The sequence below is a fragment of the Lolium rigidum genome, chromosome 6 (genome assembly GCF_022539505.1).
Source record: "Lolium rigidum isolate FL_2022 chromosome 6, APGP_CSIRO_Lrig_0.1, whole genome shotgun sequence".
In the NCBI taxonomy this organism is placed as follows: Eukaryota; Viridiplantae; Streptophyta; class Magnoliopsida; order Poales; family Poaceae; genus Lolium; species Lolium rigidum.
The window spans coordinates 201,781,849-201,808,883 of NC_061513.1; the positions used below are offsets into that span (position 1 = coordinate 201,781,849).

At 46.7% G+C, this 27,035-nt stretch overlaps 3 protein-coding genes across 3 annotated transcripts; 2 read left to right on the forward strand and 1 right to left on the reverse strand.

Annotated features, from left to right (window-relative positions):
* The first annotated feature begins 10,462 nt into the window (after positions 1 to 10,462).
* LOC124659476 (zinc finger CCCH domain-containing protein 12-like) lies at positions 10,463 to 15,240 on the forward strand. The gene is made up of 7 exons (XM_047197342.1): positions 10,463 to 10,631; positions 11,130 to 11,290; positions 12,025 to 12,087; positions 12,790 to 12,909; positions 13,007 to 13,306; positions 13,806 to 14,132; positions 14,816 to 15,240. Exons 1-7 carry the CDS (start codon positions 10,478 to 10,480, stop codon positions 15,005 to 15,007), a joined length of 1,317 nt encoding a protein of 438 aa, XP_047053298.1. The 5' UTR covers positions 10,463 to 10,477; the 3' UTR covers positions 15,008 to 15,240.
* Positions 15,241 to 17,447: 2,207 nt separating this feature from the next.
* LOC124668641 lies at positions 17,448 to 18,191 on the forward strand. The gene is made up of 2 exons (XM_047205744.1): positions 17,448 to 17,595; positions 17,706 to 18,191. Exons 1-2 carry the CDS (start codon positions 17,500 to 17,502, stop codon positions 17,973 to 17,975), a joined length of 366 nt encoding a protein of 121 aa, XP_047061700.1. The 5' UTR covers positions 17,448 to 17,499; the 3' UTR covers positions 17,976 to 18,191.
* Positions 18,192 to 21,221: 3,030 nt separating this feature from the next.
* Positions 21,222 to 24,066, reverse strand: LOC124668146. Its single transcript, XM_047205334.1, has 2 exons — positions 23,807 to 24,066; positions 21,222 to 22,888 (listed from the first exon to the last, which is right to left on the reverse strand). Exons 1-2 carry the CDS (start codon positions 24,064 to 24,066, stop codon positions 21,496 to 21,498), a joined length of 1,653 nt encoding a protein of 550 aa, XP_047061290.1. The 3' UTR covers positions 21,222 to 21,495.
* Positions 24,067 to 27,035: the final 2,969 nt, after the last annotated feature.

The following is a 27,035-nucleotide window of genomic DNA, read 5'->3' on the forward strand; positions in this document are numbered from 1 at the left end:
ACCCCGTACGGATCATGGGTGGATCGGCTCTTTGAGCCGATTCACAGGATAACCCGAGAGCCGATCGAGGCTCGTATTTAACGTTTACATGTATGCCCTCGCAGGAAACTAAGCGAGGCAATCTCATCACCTTCCCCGACCAGGTATAGGTCGGGTGGCACGCCCTGCACTTCGCAACGCCGCGTGTGACCGAAGAGCATTGCGGGCCGTCGCTCGGAGGGGTCTCAGCCAGCCGCAGCTCTAGGCTCCCCCCGGCTCTACAGTGTTGACAAGGCCGCTGCCCGCCGGTGGGTTTTGGCAGTCAACAAGAATAAAGAGATTTTTCTTGAGAGCTCTTCACACCACAAAAATAAAGTAAGTTCATCATGCTGATTAGGAGTAATTTCATCATCACAATACAAATTTGCAGCACTCATTGGGTTCAAATTATCATTGGAGGAGCATTGAAAATTAAAATGACCCACTTCATGGCAAACTTCACAAATAAAAGGATAGAGGGCACACACTTTTTTACCAAGATCATCTAGAGCCCTAGACCACTTTCTAGTTTTTTCATTCCTATGATGGATACAATATTCATTTTCAATTTGATTAATTCCACAAGGTCTATGTATTCCACAAAAATTAACATGCTTATAGGAAATAGCATTTTCAGAAGTTTGAACATGTTCATTGCAATCATTAATAACAGTTTCATCCTTTATGCAAGCGTCTTTAAAAGGTTCATGATACTTATCAAAATTCTTCCTAGGCAATTCAATGTGAGAAGCAAAAGCTTTATAAAGATTTGCAATAACTTGAGAGTCAAGACCATAAGTAGCACTCATATTTCGAAATTTATCAAGTATCCATAAAAGTTTCAATGCATTCATAATCATAATTTATACCGACTCTTTACCTTTGTCATTCTCCCAATCTTCACAGTTCTTCCGAATCCGATTAAGAAGGTCCCATTTAAACTCTTCTTTATTGCGCGTGAATGATTCGTGAACAAGTAGTATCCAAGCAAGGTTTTATCCTGAAAAGAAAGTCTTGCATAGAAATTATCAATGATAACATTACCAGGAAGCTCATGATTGGGGCATTTGAGCATTAAGGACTTCAATCTCTCCCATGCTTGGGCAATATTCTCTCCATCATGAGGCCAAAAATTATATATACGGTTTCGATCTTTGTGAATTTCACTTGGAGGATAGAACTTGGAATAAAATAGAGGCACAATATCCTTCCAATCAAGAGAGCGCCCGTCCTTCAGCAGCTTATACCAATGCGCCGCTTCACCGTGATAGCGACATAACAAATAATTTCTTCCTAACTTCATCCATTGAAATTCCTGCACACTTGAATAACCCGCATAATTCATGCAAAAACAGTAAATGATCTTCAGGATGAACAGTTCCATCCCCTTCATAGCGGTTATCCATAACACGTTCAATAATTTTCATAGGTATTTTATACGGAATACTTTCAGCAGGTGGATTTAAAATATCAGAAGCATCATTAGAATTATCGCATATGGGAGATAAAGCATTATCAGAGCAAAAAATTTCTTCCAAAGCTGAGGAGCAAAAAAGATTCTTTTTATGTAAACTAGCTTCCCCAAGCTTAGACTTATCCATAGCATTAGCAGTGATTGCATTCATACTAATAACATTGCTACTAGCATGCAAATAAGGTTCCATAGGTTTTTTAATTTTTGCATCAAACAATTCTAAATCAGGAAAAAGATTAAAAAGCTCACTAATTTTTTTGTTGTTTTCCATTATGCCTAACTAGTGAAAATAAAAACAAGAAACAAAAAGATGCAATTGCAGGATCTAAAGGAAATAGCTTCGAGTACTTACAACGGCGCCGGAAAATAGCTTGGTAGCCGAGATCCGGAGTGTGAGTACCTTTTACCTTTCCTCCCGGCAACGGCGCCATAAAAATAGCTTGATGTCTACGGGTGCTTCTATTCTTGTAGACAGTGTTGGGCCTCCAAGAGCAGAGGTTTATAGAACAGCGAGCAAGTTTTCCCTTAAGTGGATCACCCAAGGTTTATCGAACTCAGTGGAGGAAGAGGTCAAAGATATCCCTCTCAAGCAACCCTGCAACCACAAAGCAAGAAGTCTCTTGTGTTCCCAACACACCTAATAGGTGCACTAGTTCGGCGAAGAGATAGTGAAATACAAGTGGTATGAATGAATATGAGCAGTAGTACGGCGCCAGTAAAATAGCTTGTCGGCGTGCGATTGATGGTAGTAATATTGTAGGAAGTAAACAAGCAAGAGTAACGCAGCAGTAGTAACGCAAGAAAAACAGGAAACAAGCAGCGATAGCAGTATTTAGGAACAAGGCCTAGGGATTAGACTTTCACTAGTGGACACTCTCAACATTGATCACATAACAGAATAGATAAATGCATACTCTACACTCTCTTGTTGGATGATGAACACATTGCGTAGGATTACACGAACCCTCAATGCCGGAGTTAACAAGCTCCACAATTAAATGTTCATATTTAAATAACCTTAGAGTGCATGAAAGATCGACACGACTAAACCAAGTACTAACTTAGCATGCACACCGTCACCTTCACGCCATGTAGGAGGAATAGATCACATCAATACCATCATAGCAATAGTTAACTTCATAATCTACAAGAGATCATAATCATAGCCTACGCCAAGTACTAACACGGATGCACACACTGTCACCATTACATCGTGCAGGAGGAATAAACTACTTTAATAACATCACTAGAGTAGCACATAGATAAATTGTGATACAAAACACATTGCAATCATAAAGAGATATAATTAAGCACTTCACTATGCCATTCATAACAGTGAATAAGTATTCTGTGAAATATAGCCTAAGAGACCCACACGGTGCACACACCGTCACCTTTACACACGTGGGACAAGGAGTCTCCGGAGATCACATAAGTAAAACCCACTTGACTAGCATAATGACATCTAGATTACAAGCATCATCATATGAATCTCAATCATGTAAGGCAGCTCATGAGATTATTGTATTGAAGTACATAGGAGAGAGATGAACCACATAGCTACCGGTACAGCCCCGAGCCTCGATGGAGAACTACTCCCTCCTCATGGGAGCAGCAGCGGTGATGAAGATGGCGGTGGAGATGGCAGCGGTGTCGATGGAGAAGCCTTCCGGGGGCACTTCCCCGTCCCGGCGGCGTGCCGGAACAGAGACTTATGTCCCCCGAATCTTGATTTCGCGATGGCGGCGTCTCAGTAAGGTTTTCCGTATCGTGGCTTATTCCGTATCGGGTTTTAGGTCAGGGACCTTTAAATAGGCGAAGAGGTGGAGTCGGAGGGCTGACGAGGCGACGACACAACAGGGGGCGCGGGCCCAGCCCTGGCCGCGCCACCCTGTCGTCTGGGGCCCACAGGGCCCTCCTCTGGTGGCTCTCGGGTGTTCTGGATGCTTCCGGGCAAAATAGGAACCTAGGCGTTGATTTCGTCCAATTCCGAGAATATTTCGTTACTAGGATTTCTGAAACCAAAAACAGCAGAAAACGAGAACTGGCACTTCGGCATCTCGTCAATAGGTTAGTTCCGGAAAACGCATAAATATGACATAAAGTATGCATAAAACATGTAGATATCATCAATAAAGTAGCATGGAACATAAGAAATTATAGATACGTTTGGGACGTATCACCTGCTCAGCAAGAACACCACGCACGTGCTGGGAGATATACTCTCCGGTAGAATCAGCACGAAACACACGAATAGGCGTGGAATACTGAGTACGAACCATGGCTGCAAAACACTGATAAATAGAGAGCACCTCACTGCGAGAGTGCATAAGAAGCAACCAGGTGTACCGTGAAAAATCATTAATAAACAAAATATAGTATCGATGACCCCCTTTTGAAGGAAATGGAGCCGGACCCCAAACATTTGAATGAACTAAATCAAAAGGTCGCTGAGATACAGACGCACTAGTAGGATAGGGAAGCTGAATCTGTTTGCCTAACTTACAACCCTGACACGAATGCAAAGACACATCTCCTGAGACAGACCCCAGAAGACTACTACGAACTAATGATGATAAACGGGAGCCACAGAGGTGACCCAGTCGATGATGCCACTGATGAAAAGATCCAGTGACAGAAGCAGCAACCGCGGAGTTAACCGCGGATGAAGTGTCGGCGGGAGGAACGCGAAGCCGCTCTAACTCCCGAGCCACGGGGACTCAAGGCTGCGAGGACCAGCTCCAACCGAGCCTATGTACAGCGGTCCCGAACAGCACAAGAATCGGCGTCAAGAATGACGCGACAACCGGAATCGATAGGTCGACTAGCGGAAAACAGGTTCATCTTAAGACTAGGAACATGAGAAACATCGAGAACGAGAGAAAGAGGAAGTAGAAAGGGTGTCTCGACTGGAAACAGGAAGAGAGGTACCATCAGCCGTGATAACACGGACAGGAGAAACAAGAGAGCGAAGAGAAGAAAGAATAGAAGACGCAGAAGTCATATGAAAAGAAGCTCCAGAATCCAGATACCACGGGGATGACGTACCTGACTATGTAGAAGGTGGTGGTCGCACGGTGCCAGAAGAGGAAGGAACAGAACCAGCAGTACCCGTCGAGGAAGAGCCTGTAGCAGCGAGCAGACCACGAAGACCACGGATAATGTCCTGATCAGATAGCCCAACAGCAGAAGATCCTGAAGAACCAGCCTACCGACGAGTATGGTACCACTGACGTAAGCCGGGATCCCTCGTCCAGCAGCTAGAGACATCGTGGCCAGACCTGCCACAGTAGGTGCAGGAAGGTGCTGTCATACGATGAGGCTGTTGAGGCTGACTCTGGCCCTCGACCGGAGGAGTAGAGAGTATCGGCGGTACTAGAGACCGCAACGAAGCCGGCGGCATAGGAGGACCACGAGCAGACGGCACAAGAGGGCCACGAGCAGCAAGTACAGAGGGAATCTCAAGAAGACCAGCACCACGAAGACGAGTCTCCTCAGCACGAAGCTCAGCCAGTACCTCAGAGAGCGGAACACGTCCACGGGCAAGCAGCTGTGCACGGCGTGGCTCAAACTCCTTACGGAGCCGCGACAAGAACTCAAAAACACGCTGAAACTCCAGATCCGCGCGCACAGTCAGACAACAGGGACATGTGGCACACACAGCTGTACGAAGAGAATCAAGCTGACGCCAAATAGCAGCACTCGGAGTGTAGAACTCATCAATAGTAGAATCACCCTGTTGAAGGGCATTCTCCTGGCGGACCACAGACAGGTAAAGAGCATCCCCAGACGGCTGATAACGCTAACGAAGAAAATCCCACTGAGCAGCAGCAGTGGGAAGACCCATAAACTCAGCAGCATACTGAGCCAGAACACTGGAGGTGAGAACATCAGCAGCACGAGCATCCTCATCTATCCATTGAGTGTAGTCAGTCAGATCCAGCCGGTAAGTCGCAACGGCGAGAGAGTGGTCCTGGACCTTCCGGTCATAATCAACCAGAGCAGTATCATCAGCACTCGTGGCTGCATCCTTATCCGCCTGAGTAGCATCAGGGGCAAGGGCAACGGGAGTCGGTGCAACAGACACCATAGGAGCAACGGAGCGCGGCGGACAGGAGACCTCGCCAGAAAGCACACACCAAAGACGAAGACCACGCATGTGGACGCGCATGAAGACAGCGAAATCAGAATAATTCGCGCCATCGAAAATCACCGAGCAGCGAGGAATCGCAACATAGCCCGATGAGTAAGACATAACTCTTTTTTTCTCTTTTTTTCAGATCAGATCGAAGCAAGCCCGAGCGAGAGTTTCTCTGCGGGACTCGGCGCGACGGAAAAGCGTAGGCGGGCGGGCAGTAGCGGCCGGCAGCGGGAGAGGAGCGGCGGCGGCCGGAGCAGGCGGTCGACGGCGAGCCGCGGGCTGCAGGGAGGCGCACGGGCAGGGAGGCGCACGGGGGCGACGAAGAACGGCGGCCGAGGCGGAGAGCGGCGCCGGAGGGCCGGCGGCCGGAGGAGCGGCCGGGAGCGGCAACTACGGCCGGGAAGAGGAGCACGGATTAGAAGACCAAATTTTATTCTGATACCATGTTAGGGCAATATACTTGATGTATTACCAGGGGACCAAAGGCCACAATATATAGTACATGTACAAGCACAAATATGCATGAAGCCCCCTAACATATGGGGAAACTAATATACAGATATACAGATATATATACTCTAACACCCCATACGGCTGTACCGGCGCCCCTACCAGCGTCTATTTAGGAGCCGCCGGTGAAGATGCTCTAAATCATAAACGCCGGTGCCAGCGGACAAAAAAATAAGTTGATTGCGGCATGTTTCATAGAGATATGAGATGGGATACATGCAAACCCAAACCAGGACATACATATGCTGCTTGGCTGTTGCAGGTCGATGAGATGCGCCCACTACGGAATTGGGAATTGGCATGGCATCCCATCCCATCAGCAACTAGGGCGTAGCTAGGCCCGCCCATGGTACCGGTGACCACCACGCCACGCACAACACAACCAAAGGCACCGCTGCCTGCAATCACCTCGTCGTCGTCGTCTCGGGAGGGACGCTCTCCCAGATCCTGAGTGAGCTCCAAGCCGGAGAAGCAGGATCGGAACACAAGGCCCAAAGTCGCCGCCAGATCCTCCTGGAGTACACATACGTAACAACAAGCGGTCGGTGAGCGCATATCAGTCATCAGCGAAAGAAAATAAAAATCGAGATAGCAGAAGGAGGATGCGCATCAATCAAGCGGGAAACAAAAGCGACGTGACGTGACTCGTCGGAGAGGAGCTCTGCTCACGAAATAAAATAAAATAAAAACGGCTAGGCGATTATTATAATTGAAAAAAACGAAAATGAAAATGGAAAGAAAGAGAGGAAAAGGGCAGCCGGAACGACTGGATGAGGTCACTCGGGCACCAGGGTCGCGCTCCTCTCCTCACAATTCACACCCGAACAAAAAGGAGGAATTCTTTCGTTATTTCGCGTAAAAAGGCTAAAAGGCGTTGGGAAAACGAAAAAGGACAGGAGGCGAGCGCCCCGGGCAGGCACACTGGCGCGCCCCGCGCGCACTGCGACAAAGACGAAATTGGTAGCTGCACCACCACCCCGTCCCCGTGCCAACAAAATTTAGTACTAGGATTTCGCGGCAGGGCCAAAGATGATGCCCTTTGGCACACCGGACAAGTGTTCTTCATCACATAGTTAAGACAAGTGTCAACGTGGGAGACATATCAAAATAAAAAGTGTCAACGTGGGAGAAGCACTACTACTAATAGAGGGTAACAAACAAATTGGACGATGTCTAAACCACTTTATTTATTGCAAACATGTGAAACTAAGTTGCAAGCCTAGGCGTACCTTAAACTTTTTTGGCTTGCCCGAACAAGTGTTTTCAGACCATCAAGACAAGAGCCGACATGGGTGAACGGCGCAAGCCTAGGCATGCCTTAAACAATCTACTCCCTCCGAGAGAATTATGATGGTGCACTCAGGTGCCATATACTATAATATTCAAAATATTCGAATAAACCTATTTTAAATGTGTTAATTTTTTTGAAATAATTCACACACGTGCATGTCACCATGCTACTTACAAGTGTAAATTTTCGAGAAAAAATTCGAATTTATGTGACCTACACAAAAAAGAGAAGATGGGTTTTCGCTATATTGTGAATAGTACGCGTCTACTACTATATTGCGAACAGTACATTTTGTTATTTTTGTGTAGGCTACATAACTTGATATTTTCATTGCAGATTTGACGTACGCATATCTGCACACAATCCCTACCCATATAATTTACGATATTTTTTTTAGTAAGTCTTCTTATGTATCTTCAATATAGGGTGCGCGGGAACCTATGAGCCAAAAATTCACGTCCCTCCCTCCGATCCCTTTCAGTTGAGTCAGATTTAACACAACTTTGAAATAAATCCAAGTTAATTAAATGAGGTCGGAGGGAGTAATAAATTTTACCAGTCTCGAACATTAGTTTAATAATAATAACTAACTTCCTAAAAAAAACACATACACACCATAAATCGAGGGGTTGCGGCCAAGCCAACTGTACATCTCATTACGCCAGCACTCCTTTCGGCGCCTTCTATCCTTTGTCGCCTCACTTCTTGCGTCATTGCTCCTTTCGGTGGTTTTGAGCTTTACGCCTTCTATCTTTTGTCGCATCTTTTGTTACGTTAGTGCTCCTTCCGGCCATTAAGCTTTACGTCTTCTATCCCTTGTCGCATCTCTTCTTGCATCGGTGCTTATTTCCGGTGCTTTCTATCCTTTGTCGCACCTCTTCTTGCGTTGATGCGCATTTTCGGTGCCTTCTATCCTTTGTCGCATCTCTTCGCGCGTTAGTGCTACTTTAGGCGCCTTTTGTCATCGGCCGCCTCGCTTCTCACGTCAATGCTCCTTTCGGCGCTTAAATTGTACGCCATATGCCATCTGTCACATCTCTTCTTACGCCAGTGCTCGTTTTGGTGTTAAGGTTTTGCTCTTTCTATCCTTTGTCGCATATGTTTCTTGCGCGAGTGCTCATTTTCGGTGCCTTATATCCTTTGCCGCGTCTTTTCTGTCGCTGTATCTCCTTTCGGCGCCTTCTATCGCCGGTCGCTTCGCTTCGCTTCTCACGTCAATGCTCCTTTCAGCGCTTAAATTATACGCCATATGCCATCTGTCACATCTCTTCTTACGTCAGTGCTCATTTCGGTGTTAAGATTTGCTCTTTCTATCTTTTGTCGCATATGTTTCTTGGGCCAATGCTCATTTTCGGTGCCTTATATCCTTTGTCGTGTCTCTTATTGCGTCGGTTCTCCTTTAGGCGCCTTCTATCGCTGGTCGATTCGCTTCTCACGTCAATGCTCCTTTCGGCGCTTAAATTGTACGCCATATGCCATCTGTCACATCTCTTCTTACGTCAATGCTCCTTCTGACGATTAAGCTTTATGCCTTCTATCCTTTGTCGCATCTCCTTTTGCGTTGGTGCTCATTTTCAATGCCTTCTATCCTTTGTCGCATCTCATTTTGTGTCGGTGCTTATTTCAGTTCCTTCTATCCTTTGTCGCATCACTTCTCGCATATGTGCTCCTTTCCGCGCCTTCTATCATCAGTTGTCCTCGCTTCTCACGTCAATGCTCCTTTTGGCGCTTAAATTGTACGCCATATGCCATCTGTCACATCTCTTCTTACGTCAGTGCTCCTTTCGGTGTTAAGCTTTGCTCTTTCTATCCTTTGTCGCATATGTTTCTTGCGCATGTGCTCATTTTCGGTGTCTTATATCCTTTGTCGCGTCTCTTCTTGCGTCAGTTCTCCTTTCGGCGCCTTCTATCGTCGGCCCCCTCGCTTCCCACGTCAATGCTCCTTTCGGCGCTTAAATTATACGTCGTATGCCATCTGTCACATCTCTTCTTACGTCAATGCTCCCTCCGATGATTAAGCTTTACACCTTCTATCCTTTGTCGCATCTCCTTTTGCGTTGGTGCTCATTTTCAATGCCTTCTATCCTTTGTCGCATCTCCTTTTGCGTCGGTGCTTATTTTCAGTTTCTTCTATCCTTTGCCGCATCACTTCTCGGATATGTGCTCCTTTCCGCGCCTTCTGTCATCAGTTGCCTCGCTTCTCACGTCAATGCTCCTTTTGGCGCTTATATTTTACGCCATATGCCATCTGTCACATCTCTTCTTACGTCAGTGCTCCTTCCGGCACTTTCTATCACCGGCCTACTCGCTTCTCACGTCATTGCCCCTTTCGGCGCTTGGCATTTTTCGCCTTCTGTCATTTATCGCCTCGCGATCCATGCCATTGCGTGGCGCTGTCCATGTTCTTCTCGGTTTCTCCGCCCAACAGAAAAATGACCCGTCCTTAGCCTTAACCACTCTTCACCGTTGTTGCCATTCTACATAGGTAAAAGGCGACAAAAAGGCAAACCCAGTTGAGAACGGTGACATGGTCTCTCTCATTGTCAAACTTCGTTCACCGAACATGGCTGCGGTGACGTAGAAGGGGGAGCAAAGATAACAAACAAAACGATCTAAAAAAAACCAACAAAGTAAAACACACAAATTACAAAGATAACCCTGGAGGTCCAACATGTCCACAAACAATATTAGCAAGCAAAAATAAAAATCCCCGGTTTGATCTCCCATGTCCTTGCCATGATCAAATATTTTAAAGTCAAACAAGAAGACATTTTGGTAATGTAAAAAAAAAAACCGAGCACTTTGAGCCGATGCTACGCGTGAAGGGCGCGTGTTCGGACCGCAAACGCTTGTGTGCACGTAGCAGGGCCGCGCGCGCACCGGAAAAAGAGAGCGAGAGAAAGGGAGAGGAAATAAATACGAGCGGCAGGCAGGCAGGCCGCCCTCCACACCGCACCGATCACTCGCCGGAGCTCCCAATCAATGGCCGCCTCCGCCCCCGCCGCCGCGATCGTGTGATGGCCCGCGCAGCCGCTCGCTGCCCATGGACGAAGCCGGAAGGGCCCCCGCTCCCGCGGTGGTGACCGTCACGGCCTCCGCCGCCGCGCCCTCGCCTCCCGCTCCCCCTCCCCCGCCCCCTGCCACCGCCACCGCCGACACCGGCACGCCCTCGCCCGACCCCGATGCTCTCTATCAAGGTTAGGGTTTCCGCGGCTCCCACTCTCCTCGCGCCAGCGTCCGACCGATTTTGGGGAATTTCGGTTATCGGCCGCTCAATTCCGCCCCCCCCGTAGGTTATGCGCCCGCCGACGCTTCGTTTTACCTTTTCCTTTTCTTCTCGCGATTTATTATTGCATAATAATCAGTGGGTGTTCTCGCAGCATACTGCGATGGATTATGGGTTCTCATCAATCCCTATATAGATACTTATTATATTATACTAAAAGCTAGTATCGTTTTGTGTGTATCTCCGTGTGGACGCGGAATTGGGGTTTTTGCGGGCGCTCGATCATGCCAGACTGGGCGCTATCGATCTCCATGTTTTATATGCAGTTTCCTGTAGAATGTGGATAGTTTTACGACCCAAACGCTGTCGCCAGTAAAATTTTGCACAAATTTGATCTCGATTTTCGTTAGCTTGTACTGGTTTCTGCTTATTATGTTCTAACTAACATCGTGTGCAATGTTTGCTGCAGAGGGGATGTGGGACCAGATGGCCATGAGCAGCGGCGCCACTATGCAACAGGGCCCATATCCTGAGCGGCCGGGGGAACCCGACTGCACTTACTACCTCAGGACTGGATTGTGTAGGTTCGGCTTGAGCTGCAGGTTCAATCACCCTCCTGATAGGAATATGGTGAGCAACTACCTCTCCCTCTCTCTCAGCTGTTATACTGCTCTGCATCACGCATTTACAGTCATCAGCGCGTTTTGCACATTTGCCTATACGGCGTTTCCTCATGTACATAATCAGCACTGTTGAAGTGCGTATGGAATTGGACGAGAAATATCATGTGTGGATTCGTTCCATTGCACCGTATCAGATGCATAATGTTGAGCAGATTAAATGCGATAGTCAGTCTATGAAATGCTCTGCTCCATGATTTTGTATGACCGCCTATAGATATTTATGTATGCTTTCTCATTTGGAGGGGACACAGACGTTAGCACCAGCATGCTGGTAAAGCGTTTTTAGCTTGGTAAGTGTCATTGCCGGCTATTAATCCCTGAACTTTTCCTTTTGCGTTGGATAGTTTGCTACTACCTCCGTTCCAAAATATAAGCCTTTTTAGAAAGTTATAAACTAGCTTTCTAAAAAAAGGCTTATATTTTGGAACGGAGCGGAGGTAATACATGTTACTCATGTGTTTATAATTGACACAAGCCACTTTTCATTGGGTAACTATTCCTTATATGTCACTTTTTTTTGGATAATTTATAATTGCCACCGGCCAGCTGCATGTCATTTCTGTTAGTGAGGCATTACAGTACTAACTCCCAACTTTCTGTACAATCATTTCCGTACTTACTAATTGCTGTTTCTTTACTTCATCTCATAGTTTTGTTCTCAACTCATCTTCTTAATGCTAGGCTATTGCCTCTGCTAGAATCAAAGGAGAATATCCTGAGAGGGTGGGACAACCAGAATGTCAGGTACTTACGATTACGAACTGCTTGTTCTTTCAGAAGTATTGTTTATTCATAGATTTTACTTGGATCCAGCCAATGTTGTGCTGGTTAACAATATTTAGCAATGTTACATGTGCCCTGTTTTCTGCTTATGTGATATTTTAGGGCTATTACTTACCTGGTTAACACATGCTTTGGGGGAAAAAGGGGCTCTTAAATTTGGTTAATGCTGCTTCCATATATGATTATATGTTGAGAAAAAACATGTGTCTTGTTTTCTCCTTATGCGATATTTTAGGGCAATTGCTTACCTGGTTAGCATATGCTTTGGGGGATGTATGCAGAAAAGGGCTCTTAAATGTGGTTAATGCTACTTCCATATATGATTATATGTTGAGAAAAAAATTGCGGTTCATATGAACACTGAGAAAAATACTGAGGTTTTTTCTTCGGTGCTTATTTGTACAAACTGATTATCATTTTAAAACCAAACTAGATAATGGTTACCAACATTTTTAAAAGTGTACTCGTACGGCAAGAAAATAGTCGCTAGGTGATTAGCTTCAGTTTTTGCCAAAATGATAATCACAATCTTGGAGTTCCTGTAAAATGACCTTTTTTTTGTAGAGTCTACATCTTGCAATGTGGGAGCGGTATAGTTCTATCATTTTTATGCCATGCTGGACAATGTTGAACTGATGGAATTTCTCAACGTTTTTTGTTCAGTACTATCTGAAGACTGGAACATGCAAGTTTGGGCCTACATGTAAATTCCATCATCCCAGAGAAAAGGCTGGGATCCAGGGAATGGCACAGCTAAACTCATTAGGATACCCACTTCGACCGGTTAGTAGTTTACTGTTAGCTGAATAGTATTATTCTGTCCATCCATTTGTTTATTTTTCTGTTTGTTGGGCTGACTGAAATTTATTTACTGTTGTAGAATGAAAGGGAGTGTGCATACTACTTAAAAACGGGACAGTGTAAATACGGGAATACATGTAAATTTAACCACCCAGAACTTTTCAATGCGGTGCCTTCCTCGCGTGGTTCCCCTATTTATCCTTCTGTACATACCTCTGGAAGCACTGGTCCACATTCCTATACTGGAACTACTATGGCCAGCTGGGCTTATCCAAGAGGTTCTTTCGTTCCAAGCCCTCGATGGCAAGGTGCTTCAAATTATGCACCGATGATTGTACCACAAGGTCTTGTTCAAGTACCAAGCTGGAATTCATATCCTGTAAGATCATCTCATCTCATAGTCAGGCAGCATAATGAGTTTTCACTTAGTCGTGATATGTTTAGTGTATTTATCTTGTTTGGGCTTTGATTTCCTATACCAACAGGGTAAAAAAGTACGGAATATGCCAGTCTTAACTTTTAACTTGCCTTTTCCCATTATTTGGATCTCTGCAAGTCTTACCCTGGAATTCCATTGTTTTGTGCCATGGCTCTGATTATATAGCCGGACTATATTTGCATTATGTTTCCATTTGAATTTGTATCGCCATGATGTTTTCTAGATACAAATCATCAAGTAGGATTTAATGATTTAAGTTCAGTCGCAAATGAGTCTGTTCTATATGCATCGCTGATATGGAGCTTTTGTCTATAATATTTTGTTTGGCTTTGGTAATCTCTAATATGTTTCAAAAACTGACATGAAAACACGCCCTTAAATACATCAATTGTTTGATTCTATTTAGGGTTGATATTTCTTATTTTGTTTATCTTTCAAGGGACAAATACTACCTGTTTCATCTTCCGAGAGTCGACTTCAGTCTCCAGGAGCTCAACAATACTATGGAACTTCTCGACAAGGTGAAGGTAGTGCTGGCAATCAGGGAATGCTCTCACCCTACAGATCCAGCTCGTTTCCTGTACCTCAGTATGCGCTTCAGAGAGAGAATGTATTTCCCGAGAGACCTGATCAACCAGAATGCATATACTACATAAAGACTGGAGATTGTAAGTTTGGTGCAGTTTGCAAGTTCCATCATCCCCGGGTGCGATCACAACCTTCCCCAGACTGTGTGTTGAGCCCAATGGGTCTTCCACTACGCCCAGTAAGTATATGGAAACCTTCTATTGATGTTTTATCTCCATGATAGTTTTATTCCATATGATTTATAGTTTTTCCTGTCCATTTTCTGAGCTCTTTACGACCTATCATCTGTCTGTGGGAGAGGCTTAAGTATAGTTGATTTGCGTTAATGTTTGTGAGTATAGATTGAGATGAACTGTAGAACCAAAGATGTTTCACATATCGTCCGGTTACATGATTGGTTCTGAAATGTAATGATAAAGTTCCTGATATTGATGACCAATTCCCAAAGCAACAAAACATCTTCTTGTCGTTGCTGAAGCTAAATCCTGTAGATTCATAGCCTATTTGTTAAACCATGCCTGTATTGGTTACACATTGTTTAATCATCAAATTCATGTTGAAGTCACAGCCGGTAAATCTACTGTGGTAGGTACAATAAGGATACTGTGGATTGCAGTGTACCACATTGTTATAAGATGTCAATCTGACAGGGAAGCAATAAAGTACCTATCTGTAGTGACTATTTTGCTAGCATACTGTACCTATTTAGCTGTTCAATGAATATGGCTTAATTTGAGATCTGCTAGTTCTTCTCAAATTGGAATGCCTGATATTATTACTGCAGTTACTGCAATATAGTTCTACTTTTCTGTTCCTAGTACACCTATTGGACCCATGATGATTATATTTTGTGTTTTTCAGGGGGAAGAGCTCTGCAAATTCTATTCCCGTTATGGCATCTGCAAGTTCGGCGTAAACTGCAAGTTTGACCACCCAATGGCTACTCCGGTTGGCGTCTATGCGTATGGCTACTCCGCCTCGGCTTCACCTAACGCGCCTACTGCCCGGCGCCTCCTGGAGTCCCCCTCTGGATCTGCCTCGTACCCATCCTAGGTCAGGGTCCCTTGGCATTTGACCCGCTGCCTGCCTTGATGTATAAAATGCATCGCCGCCCCGCCTGAGGCGCTGCGAAATGTTTCCCCTAACTCCCCGGAATCAAGTTCTGTAAATTGAGTTGCTGCCAGAGATGTACAGTTCTCTTTTTTTTGTTTTGTCAATTCAGAATCATTGGAGAGGCCAATTGCAACCGAAATAATTGAATGCAGATAACCCAGTTTTCAGGCTTAGCATTGGCATTGATCTACTACTTTGGAGTATATCAATCAAAGGTTCCTAAGAGTAAGAGGTGGTGGTACTGTTAGGAAATTGATCTGGAGGAAGCACAGGTGATTTTCTCTCCTACAAAACCCTGTTGCATCAATGCATTGACTAGTATTACTGGTGTGGTTTGCATTTAGTAGAAGATCCGCATTTAGTAGAGATGTCCTGGTGTGGTTTTCATTCTGCTGTGAGATTAGCTGCGAAGGACATTGCCCCTTCGTCCATGCACAAAGACCTCGGCCACAATGCCACATGGTGGAGGTAAATGTTGGAAGGATGCAGAAAACTGGCACCTACATTCGGTTGCCGCGTCGCCATCATGATCTCGCACAGAGAAAGTTTTGTGAGGTAACCAGGCTCCGCCCAACAACCAGCGTTAATGCGGCCATCATGATAAGGTGCGGAACCTGGTCCAACCGCGTTTCTCGTTGCGAGGTGGGGAGCATAAATGCTTGCCCCAAATCCACGGTACAAACATGGTTCCTCTCGATGGCGACTCCTGTTTTCTGTCAAGATTTGAGGATTGATCTGCGAATTTTTGCGGTCTTGGCCTGGCAGTGTCAGCCGGCCTGAATCCTCGCAAGAATCTCCCTGTAAAAACCGGATTCATCCAACAGAACAGAATGCTGTCAGGGTTAATGCATGTGTTGGTATGAACTGGACACAGAAGCTTTGTTAGATCGCGGCATAGGCCATGGGAGAACACTGAAGCTCGTTAGCCATATGAATACAAAGAGATGTGTACGTGCATTTTTCCGGGAGAGACTTGTATAGGATCTCTCCATTAGGTAGGATCATAGGATCAACCCAGAAAAAACATACTTTGAACAGGCGAAAAAATCTGAAAATAATAAACAGCATGCATATAGGTTGTATCTACAACTCCAGAAATTTCAGCCTAAATCTGATCTACACTGGAGAAATAAAAAGACAAATTCTATTGTGAATAGTGTCGATCGCTTGAGTAGTATTTCACACTATTCACCTCGATTTATCTTTTTGTCTCTCCAAATGTCGAATTTGAAGTTGCAAATTTTGGCGTTGCATATATAACATAGATGTATGTTGTGATTTTTTTTCAGATTTTTTCAACATGTTTTGTCTTTGCAAAAAAATTGATCTCATAGATCCTATCTAAGACCTGATCCTACCCAAGTCTTCCCCGCATTTTTCCTTCCGTTTTGCTAATTCTCAGTAAACTGATATTTACCTTGGAGCTTAGTAGAATCTGCAGCCATTGAAATCACGCCAAGATTTGTGTGTCCTCTTCTACCTTGCACACACTGAGCGGGAGGACGGAGGAGGCGGGGGAACGTCTGCCGAGCTGGAGCCGGTGACGGCTGGCACCGGAGAAGAAGGGGGTGGGGCTTAGAGGGGTGGCCGGGGCGATGGTGGACCGACGAAGAGAGTAGCGGGATGATGACTGCGGAGCGCAGAGAGCATCGAGAGAGCATGATCGATCGTCCACCTGCATAGAGCCGGTGACCAGTAGGTAGTAGGTTAGAGACCAAGCAGTCTCACATGCCATCCGACGATTGAGGAGTGACTAATGTTTTACTCGGATTTGGCCTAAAACATCATGTATTCTCGATCCGAATGACATGAAAATAAAGCTACATTGTCTTAAAAATTCCAATCCGTACTGCTCAGTAGCGCCTGCGAGGTGCTCATAGACACCAAAATGTAGCGTGCAGTCGCGTCCTCCATACGAAGCAGTGTCGACCGCTCGTCGAGTCTATTAGGCACCAGTGAGACGCTCTAAGTAGTCCTAGACAGACTCTGCTTCCTCGTAAAGACCGAGTGCAAAGCGGTAAAGCCTAAAAATCTGTGTTCCATGATCATCGCATAGGATCATAGATCGGAATCCTAGGTTGTAGTAGGATCATCCATAGGAGGATCCCGGATCGTAGGACATCACGCACGAACGTTGATGGGGGAGATTTCCCGACGAGCAGATCGTGTGCGAGTTTACATTTTTTTCTACTACCCATGCGGCCAGGCCCACTTCGGTAAGCCCAACCAGACCACAGCGGCGAGTGACGCCGGACGTGACGACATGAGGCGAGGCTTTTCTACGAGATCTCGCAAGCCAAGCCCCCTTCTCTCACCCCCCGAGACAGAGCCTCGCTTTTCCCTCACTCCCCAACTCAGTTCAGTCCTCTTCACCCACTGCCCAGTCCAAGCCCGTCCAAATCGCCGCTCCAGCGGCGAGCGAGCGAGAGAGGATGCCCGCCGCCATGCCCACCCTGCTCTTCCTCCTGCTCCTCTTCCTCTCCCTCGCCGCCACCTCCACCTGCTCCCACTCCCAGACCCAGTCACAGGTAAGCAACTTCCTCCTTCCTCTTCTTGCCTCGCCCAATTCCGCGAATCTTGGGCCACGAACCCTGACTGACAGACATTGCCGCCCTCTCTCTCTCTCGCGCGCGCGCAGGTCCCGGACGCGGAGCCGCAGCAGGCGGTGGAGATGGTGCCGATGGCCACGCCGGCCGGGTCCGGCTACAGCGGCGTGGTCCTCAACGAGACGCGGCGGCGGCTGGGCCGCTTCCAGCTCTGCGCGCCCTGCACCTGCTGCGGCGGGCCCAGGGGCGTCTGCGTCCTCGCCCCGTGCTGCTACGCCATCAACTGCAACATCCCCAATCGCCCCTTCGGCTTCTGCTCATTCACGCCAAAGTCCTGCAGCTGCTTCGGATGCAACATCTGAATTCGCCATCCCGCGAGAAGCAGTGTGAGGAGGGGGTGGGGGTCGCAAAAGCACATACGGTTACCCCGCCCCGGCGCGTGGTTAAGCTGCTATTGAGTATTTGTTATTGTTTCTAGCTATATTTTGCTACGAATTCGTTATTTATAGTATAATTGTGTAGTAGTTGTTGCTACGGTTGAATTGGTTAACAGAGAGGGTGTCAATTCGGATGTTGGCGGTTCTAGGGTTGTGTTCTGGCAACATTGCAGTGTTCGTTTTTCTCATGGATGTGTTACCAGCCTGCTTTTATCGATAGAAGATTAGTGTTTTTAGTGCAGAGATTCAGTCCATGTTAGTGGGTGCCATCTCTTGCGTCTCAGATCCTTGTCATGGAATACGTAAACAGGTCAAGCCGGGACAAGTTTTTAAAATGCATTATATTATCCGGACAATACTTTTATTTCCTAATGCTTTCTTCATTGTTGGTTCTCAAATTGAAGTCCTGGAAGGTTGACAGCTCACACATCCATCTCTTTGTGCACATCTTGTCTTCTCGTTAGATCAATCTTGCTCTTAACAGACATGTTTGTGTGTACCTATGCTGTCTGGTGAGTACAGAGCGCTATGTATAACCTGCCTCAACAGTAAAATTTTCTGCTCTGGACACCATGCAATTTTCATTGATTTAGTAAAATTGAGCTACGTAGGAGGGTTGCATTCTTTACATTATCAATGTGTACATGCATATTGACTGGTTTTGTATGTGATTGATTTTACCCCACCTTTACAAGCTTATTGTAAAGATTTATTGCTTCAGGATTTGCCAAGAAAATCATCATTCATGTCACATGCTCCTGTATATTTGTTACTGGAACCTAGTTTTTTTTTTAAATTCTGCTACCAGTTTACAAGTTAACCTACTGACTGCTCTTTTAACTTTATTTGTTTTATTATCTGTGGTCCATGTTTTGAATCAAATAACCTGAATCTGTTTCTTGTATATTTGTTGCTGGAACCTAGGTTTAATTTTTGTGCTGCTGCCAATTTACAATTTAACCTACTGACTGCTCTTTTAACTTCATTTCTTTATCTGCGGCTGGTTGTTTTTTAATCAGATAACCAGAATCTGGTTATTGTAAATTTGTTACAGGAACCTAGGTTTAATTTTTATTCTGCTACCATTTACAAGCTAACCTATTGACTGCTCTTTTAATATGTGGTCCATTGTTTTTAATCAATAACCAGAATCTTGTTGGCTGCTAAATAGCAATGCACATGCATTGGTTTCTTCACAAGAAACAACGATTATTTATCATCAATCATATGCTCTACATTACTCGGTTTACTTGTTTAAGGCAGTCCTTGTTTGTAAGTGAACTGTGTATTTACACCATCAAAAGTTGCGTAAAATGTATTATCTTTGGTTGATATCTGTTTCAGGCATTAATCTGTGTTGCGATGATAATTCCCCAGCAAGTACTTATTTGATTTGATTTGCTTGTTTCTGTTTTTTTTTTTTTTTTTACCTTTGGCCCTTTCAGCTCCATACCTCAACAAATGAACATACAACTTACTCCTGTACAAAGTAAAAGCAAATGGACATTCGCATGCATCGTAGGCAGTCCTTGTTCCTAACTGAACTTGGCAAACTCTGCTGTTTAGCTGCAGTAATACCATCTAAAGTTTGCGCCTTCTCACAATTTCTGTATTGGTTTACGGTATTTGATGGGGCATTTGATTTATATAACAAATAATGGTGTTAGGAACATGCCAATAACCTACTTTACTGCTTGTGCTGTTCATAGGTGGTACCAAAACGTAGATCATGTGCCAATGCTCCAGTAGCAGCTTTTCTCCCCCATCTATGACTATTGAGTAGAAGTGCATCAACTTGCGTGTTGTTAACATCCATCATCAGGCCATCACTCTCCGTGTTGCGTCTCCTGCATGCAAGTCACGGTCTAGAGAGAATGATCATGATTGTGAAGTGACTTTTGAGTAATAATACTGAAAAAGTAGGACGCAAAGGGATTTTTTCTTAAGAGGGGAACAGGTCAGTTTGTCTTAGATCTCAGCTTGAATTTCCCCCTTTCCTCTTGCTCATGTCTCAATCCAGGTTGAATCCATCCTTTTCTTTGCTTGGAAATAGACTGTGAAGTGTAAACCATTGATAATATATGTTCAGTTATCCATCACTTAGCTGTTGTAACCTAAATTGACGGTGATGAAAGCATGCCTTTGGTCAGTATATCTGTATAGCTCTCTGTGTGAAACGGTAACTGGAATATACGGCTGCGCTGGGGTGCATCATTCAGAAATGAACGTGGGAAAATCCATCCCATCTGACAGCCACAAATATAAGTTGGGTGACCGCTCCTGCAAAATTATTGAGCAATGCTATTATGCCGCTGTTCCCCGTGGGACAGAGTGGCAGCACAGCGACCTATCCATGTGAACGAAGGGATCACTAAATCATTATCCATGAAGAAAACACTGATGGCAGTGCTAATGCATCACGATGGGAGTTAACCGAATCATTAGTAATGCATATGCTTAGTGGGATTCATCATCGGTCAAGTTTGACTTCGATCCCTTGTTTCCATGTGTGAGCCGTCATTGGTAAGATTCTGGTCCCAGCTTATAAAAATGAAGTGGGTTAGTTTGGTGGTACTGATTAGTTTTAGTTATGGAAGAGTAGGCAAGGCCTGTCATGAACAGAGCATATGGGAGCTGTAGCCTCCCGTGAAGTCAGAACTGGAAGCGAGAAGCGCCGCCAGCCAGTGGTGTGTGATAAGCCCCAAAGCTTCTTTCAGCCAGGCATTTCTGAGCCTAGTTCCTGGAGAAATCTGTGAACAAAAATACTGAAATGCTACGGGTACTAGGGTGGCTCATACGTAGACTATCAAATATACATAAGGGAAATTTCTACCAAAGACAACTCTTCTTTTACACGCGAACACATGTATTATCACAACACCAACACGGTTGTTTGAGAAATTCGGCACCTCGCATTGGCATACTTTTGCACGGGGAAAACGCTTGCAGGATGCATAATCTTAAGCCTCAGTAACAATATGTGGTTTTGACACTTTGCTGGCGGTTCTTCAGTGTACCTGATGCCTTGATGTAGTTTTAGGTAGAAGCAAACAAAATGGTACTAGTAGGCATCAACCACATGGGAAGTCGTAACATAGTAGAGGAAGCATATCTTGGCCTAAGTTCATTTTCTAGATAAACAAAAAACAAATATTGGCCAAAGTACAATCAAGAGTCAAGCTAGATTTTCTCACTCAAAAAGTCAAGCTAGTTGCTAGATATAGCAATTCATATCCACAGTACCCTTTTATGTCGAACTTTTCCTTCTTGTAACCGTTTATTTGTCCAAGTCATACTCTGCACACGCACTGCCGCACACCATTCTAAAGAGAAAGAAAAGCAAAAAAGATCATCGACCTATTGAAATGCCTTAGGAGAAAACAAGGGAACTGCAGATCTCCAGCCTTATCAATAGGGCTTTTGGAAAACTAAAAGGAGAAAAACATCAAAACATCCATTTTGGAGAAGAATTGACGATGATCCGACGGGGCTTTGGAGGCTGTTGCTGCTCCATGGAGTTCCTCTTCTTCATAGCCGAGGAGACCGTCGGGCTCAAATAGTCATGACTCCTCTGTGGCAGAGACGTGCTCTGCGAGTGCGTCTTCCGAACAGGGATCAGTGTGTGTTGCTTCCTTAAGGTCCCGTTTTGCACCGACGGTTTCCTTGGAGAGTTCCACCGGCTGTAGTTGACACAGCTCTGGCTCCTCCCGACGTGCTTCTCCCTGGGGCTTGGAATGTTCCTGCTCTCCATGGTTTCAGCTGAGTACATTGTTTCCTCCTCGCTGCTATACTGGTCTCGATGATTTCTGTACTCCATTCGTTCAGCAGGTGACGAGCTTGACTGCCCCTCGCTGCTACAATCGTCCCTCGGAGGAGCAGCCGGAGGATCCCTCGATTCTGCCTCGCCATTACGGTGCCATATCAGCCCTGATGGAAAGCAGTTCTCTCTAGATGGATTCCTAGGTTTGGACGTCTCCACATTGTTCTCATCAGAAAGCATTTGCTTCAGGGGCAGTGGTAGAAAGATAGTCTTGGGAACCCTTGGTGGGAAGTTGATGTCCAAGAGTTGAATTGGCGAAGGACCCTGCTGCCCCTGACAAGAACTACCCCTCGGTGATTCATATATTTCTGGAGTTGAAATCCCTTGCTCGCTGTTTCTGCGTAGATCAACAAGAGGATTGGCATCATGTGAGATTTTGGCATTGGCTGAGCTGCCTGACCCCTGCTGATATTTAGGCTTGGAAGTCACTTTAGAAGTAACCGACGCATCATCATTCTCATCGTCTGCGGGCTTGAACACATTGCGGCGAGTAAAGGAGCTGGTCGAGTGATCACTCCTGCTGGACATCAGTCTAACAAGAGGCAACTTTGGCTTGGTAACCTCATCCAAGCTGCCCTGCCAATGCTGGTACAGCCAATCGCAGACGACAGAGATGGGGATCCCGAATTGCATTGGCTGATCCTTCTTCGATGAATGCGACGAGGACGAGGATGCTGAAGAAGACCTTGCGGTCGGGGAGGAGGCCAGCTTCATTGGATCACAGATCATGAAAGCAAGGTTCCCTTGGGCGTCAAAACCGGCAGAGCCAGGGCACCATGTCACCCCATCTGTGGAGAGCTTTATGAGGTTGTCTGTGCCGATCACTACCTTTCCGTCGCCGATCACCAGTTCCTTCTTCCCAGTGTGCCCCAGCAGGTAAACAACACTGCCATGATCCAGGCTTGGTTTGCAGCATGTTTTCAAATAGTGAGGCTGCTGAGCTTGCAAAGTGGAGTCGTTCTCGGCAGAGTCAACACCGACTATTGTGAGGTCGAGAATCGAGCTGGTAATGAAGAATCTGCACACATCAACATTTTTAACAAAAATGTAAGTAGGCATAGAGCTAGAAATAGCAAAATAGAAAAAAAAAACACATTTAAAAACCAATGATGAAGTTTTGTCCAGAAAACCGTTTTCTTTCTACTCAGCAGCAAAGTTCATATGTCCTGAACTGGCAGTCTGGCACGATATAAAAAATAAAGAACACTGAAGTTTTCATGACCCCAGACTTGCTGCTTTTTATGATGAAGCACTTATTGCCTGCCTGTGACACATGTTTTGTTGGATGTCATGTCCCTAAAGAAAAAACCTTTTTTTCCAAGAGAAGAAAAGAAACCCATTTTAACCAAACTCTTACTACAACCACCCTAAGTCACATTTGTTGTGTGCTCTATATGTCCTTGCTTGGATGAATCCACCCACTGAAGGACAAGCAAAGATCTATGCCAAATAGCACCAATGTCACTTTTCCCCGGTGCTTGCTGAAGAGCACAATGCTGCTAATAGTAGTGCTTTCCAGCTGCGCCTTGTTGCGCTAACTGGCTCGTGATCACCATGATTGTAAGCAAGCCAGCACATAGTCCCAACTACTAACAGAAATCCCACTACACTACAGGCGAGGCGAGGCGAGCTTGGTTGCAGATTCCCGTCCCGTAATGAGCCGCATTATGGGTAATCATCACCGGCAGCAACAGCTCCCCCACCACCACCGACAAATCAGGCGGTGTGGGTCTCGGTTGCCGACGCGGACGGCGGATCTTAGCCTAATCACTCTGCAATAATCACTTGGAGCCCCGAAGTAATAAAACGAACAAATCCACAAACAGGGACGCAGGCGCAGGGCAAAAGAAAAGGATAGAAAATGCAGTGATTTAGTTCAGAGATGCGGCGGCTGGTAAGAGTAGGATCAGGAGGTGGCGGAAGAAGGCGCGCAGACCTGTGGGGCACGAGGCGTGCGGGGACGCGAGCGTGGCCGAGCAGCGCGTCGGCGTCCTCGGCGGCGGCGGCGGAGGGCAGGTTGCCGTGCGTGGTGAGCAGCAGGTTGCGGTGGATGAGGAGGCCCGTGCCGCCGTGGTCGCAGACGGCGGCCAGCGCGGCGGACTTGGCGGAGAAGATGGCCGCCTTGACCCGCTCGGACCGGCCCCCGCCGCCGCCCGAGCAGAAGCACCACCCGGCGCCCTCCTTCCACACCCCCATTCTCTTCTCTCTAATGTACACGCCCCCACACCGATCTCGGCAGCTAGCTGGGTACGGTCTCCGCACCTGCACGCCGCCTTCTTGCTCCCTTCTGTTTTGTTTTCTTTTCCCTTGGGGATTCCCTTCTCTCGCTCAGCTCGAGACAGCAAGGAGACCCCGGGAAGTGAGGTGGGCTCGTATTAAAGCTGACCACTCTGCCACCTTCTGCGGCCGGAGCTCAACAACTTGTCTCGCAACCCAGCCACCGCAACTGACCGGTGGGGCCGTCTTTTATGTGGTCCTACGTGCCAGTGACGGATCGCGTTGGGGTCTACGGGGAGAAGCGGACGGTAGTGAGGGCGATAATGTCCGTAATTAGCAGTGCAGCGTGTGGTGTGGTTTTGGGGTGGGGAAGAAGGGGCACCGACACGTTTAACTGCCCCGGGACACTGAACATGGGGCCAGCCTATCCACGTTCGCCTGCACGGTGGGGCCGTCTGGCCGCAGTGAATTCCTTCACCGGATCCGTGTGAGAAAGCCGGTGATCCATCCGAGCTGTTCACCCACGCAAACAATTGTCAAACCACAGCATCTCCACTCAGACCCGTTTGGTAGTTTCGGCTGAGTTTGTACACCACTGCACCACGAAAAATACCCTCTCCATGTTTTAGACGGGCCACGAGTTAGAGCATCTCTAACAGTAACTGAAAAAGTCAGAACCGAAAAACGTGAATTCAGTCTTCCAAAAATATGGGAAACAAAGCTTTTGCAGCTGGCGCAGAACAGAACCCGTAAAACACGAACTGAAAAAATGCATTTGAAATATCGCGGGAAGATTCGTCGAGGATCATATATATAGATAGCATTTGAAAAATGCATTTGAAATATCCCGGGACACTGAACATGGGGCCAGCCCATCCACGTTCGGCTGCACGGTGGGGCCGTCGGCCAGCACGCAGCTCTACCTGGCCGTCTGGCCGCAGTGAATTCCTTCACAGGATCCGTGTGAGAAGGCGATTTGCACAAAAATAACCCAAAAGTGAAAGAAAAGCACAGACTGACCCTTCGGCGAAACTATTTCACCCATCTAACCCTTTTGTGTGGCGTCCCTCCCATCGGCGCCACACATGCCAGTGTGGCGCCCCTCCTGCCGGCGCCCTCCGCCGGCGCCACACACCCGGCCCGACGTGGCGCCCTCGATGCTGAGCTGGTGCGCCGATCCGACGTGGCAGCATGTGTGGCGCCCCTCCCATCGGCGCCACACATGCCAACTTATATCAAGTTTTTGGTCGAAAACATCCGGGGGCTCCGGACGTCTGGGACTTAGCCGTTTTGGCGAGGCTCTATGTGTGGCGCCGATGCCGCGGGCGCCACACTAGCATGTGTGGCGCCGATGCCACGGGCGCCACACATCCACTTAAGTGTGGCGCCGCGCCTGCCCTCGGCCCGACCCTCTCTTTCTCTTCTTTCTCTCCTCTCGTTTCTCTCCTTCAACCGCCGCCGCGGCCGCCTCCTCCGCCCCCACCAAATCCTCCACGGATTGGACAGATTTGGCCGGCCAAATCCATCCCCATACAATCCTCAAGGTATTCCCCTCTGTTCCCCTTCGATTCATCCAAGATTTGCTCCGGTTTAATTCGATTTACCCGTTTTGCCTAGATTGGAAATGTTGGTTGTTGGAATCTATATTGATGTGTATGTATTGAAATTGATAGCCTCATTGTATGCATGTGTTTGAACCATAGATTTGTTGGAACCATAGATGTTAAATTTTGCTAGATTTGTACATGAACCCTAGACATGGAAACTAGATTTGAAATGGCTATGTATGTGTTGAAATGGGTATGTAAGTGTTGAATGTGTATGTGTAGGAACCCTAGATATGTATGTATCCTAGATTTGTGGAGGAACCCTAGGCATCTGTGTATGAACACAGCTTCTGATGGGTGGCGCGAGCAGATGGCGGCGCTTATTGGCATGGCTCCTCCGGCGCCAGCAAATCCAAAGGAGAGAGCTCCCGCCGGCGCACCTTTCGCTTGGATAAGGACTAACTTTGGACAACCTCCGCCGGAAGACGCCAACGAGGACACTATCGGGACGTACACCGGCGTGTACTTATGGTACATGATTTCGAGGACTCTCTTTCCGACGAGTGGGGAAGGCTGGCCCATTGGTGTTGGCTGAAGGCGCTTATGGTGTTGGAGCACCGGTGGAGTTGGGGAACATCGACACTTGCCTAGCTCTACCGGCAGGTGATGATTTGTTGTATGTACTATTTTCCTATAGTAGTGTGCTAGACAAAGTACTAACCAAATGTGTTATGTACGCAGTTGGACGAAGCTTGTCGCAGGATTGGGAGCAGGACTGGGAGCGGCGGTATTGGTGGATGCATGCTCCTACTTTCCGTATGGAGCTGGGACCGTCTATCAGTTGGAGTTTGGACGGAATGCTGGCCCTGTGGAGATTGTGCCTCACGACTTGGCCGCTTTCAACAACTACCTCGAGTGGTTCCATGAAAACACGCGTATCGAGTTAGTGAAGCACGCGTATTCTGAGGACATCTTGGACGACCCCATCGAGTTTGATGAGGTTGCGCAAAGCCGACACGACACCTTTGCTCGCGAGAGGGAGATCGACTTCTATTGCTTCCGAGCTGAACTTCGTGGTAATGGATTCTCTCACTAACTAGTACATCATCTAGATTGCCATGCGCTCGCTTAAATTGTGTATGCTATGTTTGTCACGAGCGGACGGAGATCCAAAAACAGCTCACGAGTGCGAGATTATGTGGGAGCAGAGCGGGAGAGATGAAAATCCTGTCGGACCATTGCGGCATTTCATTAAGGTATGATCACCAACTTTGAATGTACGCTATTATGTTCTGGTGGCTTTGTAACCATGAGTTCCATGACGCAGAACACTGCACGAAAGATGCGGCGGTTAGCCAACTTGCTAGGTTGCCGCGAAGGCGAAATTCCTACATCCTCCTC

Bases quoted from the DNA above. Each gene is read 5' to 3' on its own strand.
- LOC124659476 (XM_047197342.1), top strand. From the start codon at position 10,478: ATGGACGAAGCCGGAAGGGCCCCCGCTCCCGCGGTGGTGACCGTCACG. The intron at 10,632-11,129 runs GTTAGGGTTTCC...TGTTTGCTGCAG, and splicing joins CCCCGATGCTCTCTATCAAG to AGGGGATGTGGGACCAGATG. The intron at 14,133-14,815 runs GTAAGTATATGG...TGTGTTTTTCAG, and splicing joins TGGGTCTTCCACTACGCCCA to GGGGAAGAGCTCTGCAAATT.
- LOC124668641 (XM_047205744.1), top strand. From the start codon at position 17,500: ATGCCCGCCGCCATGCCCACCCTGCTCTTCCTCCTGCTCCTCTTCCTC. The intron at 17,596-17,705 runs GTAAGCAACTTC...GCGCGCGCGCAG, and splicing joins ACTCCCAGACCCAGTCACAG to GTCCCGGACGCGGAGCCGCA.
- LOC124668146 (XM_047205334.1), bottom strand. From the start codon at position 24,066: ATGGGGGTGTGGAAGGAGGGCGCCGGGTGGTGCTTCTGCTCGGGCGGC. The intron at 22,889-23,806 runs GTCTGCGCGCCT...TGATGTGTGCAG, and splicing joins GCACGCCTCGTGCCCCACAG to ATTCTTCATTACCAGCTCGA.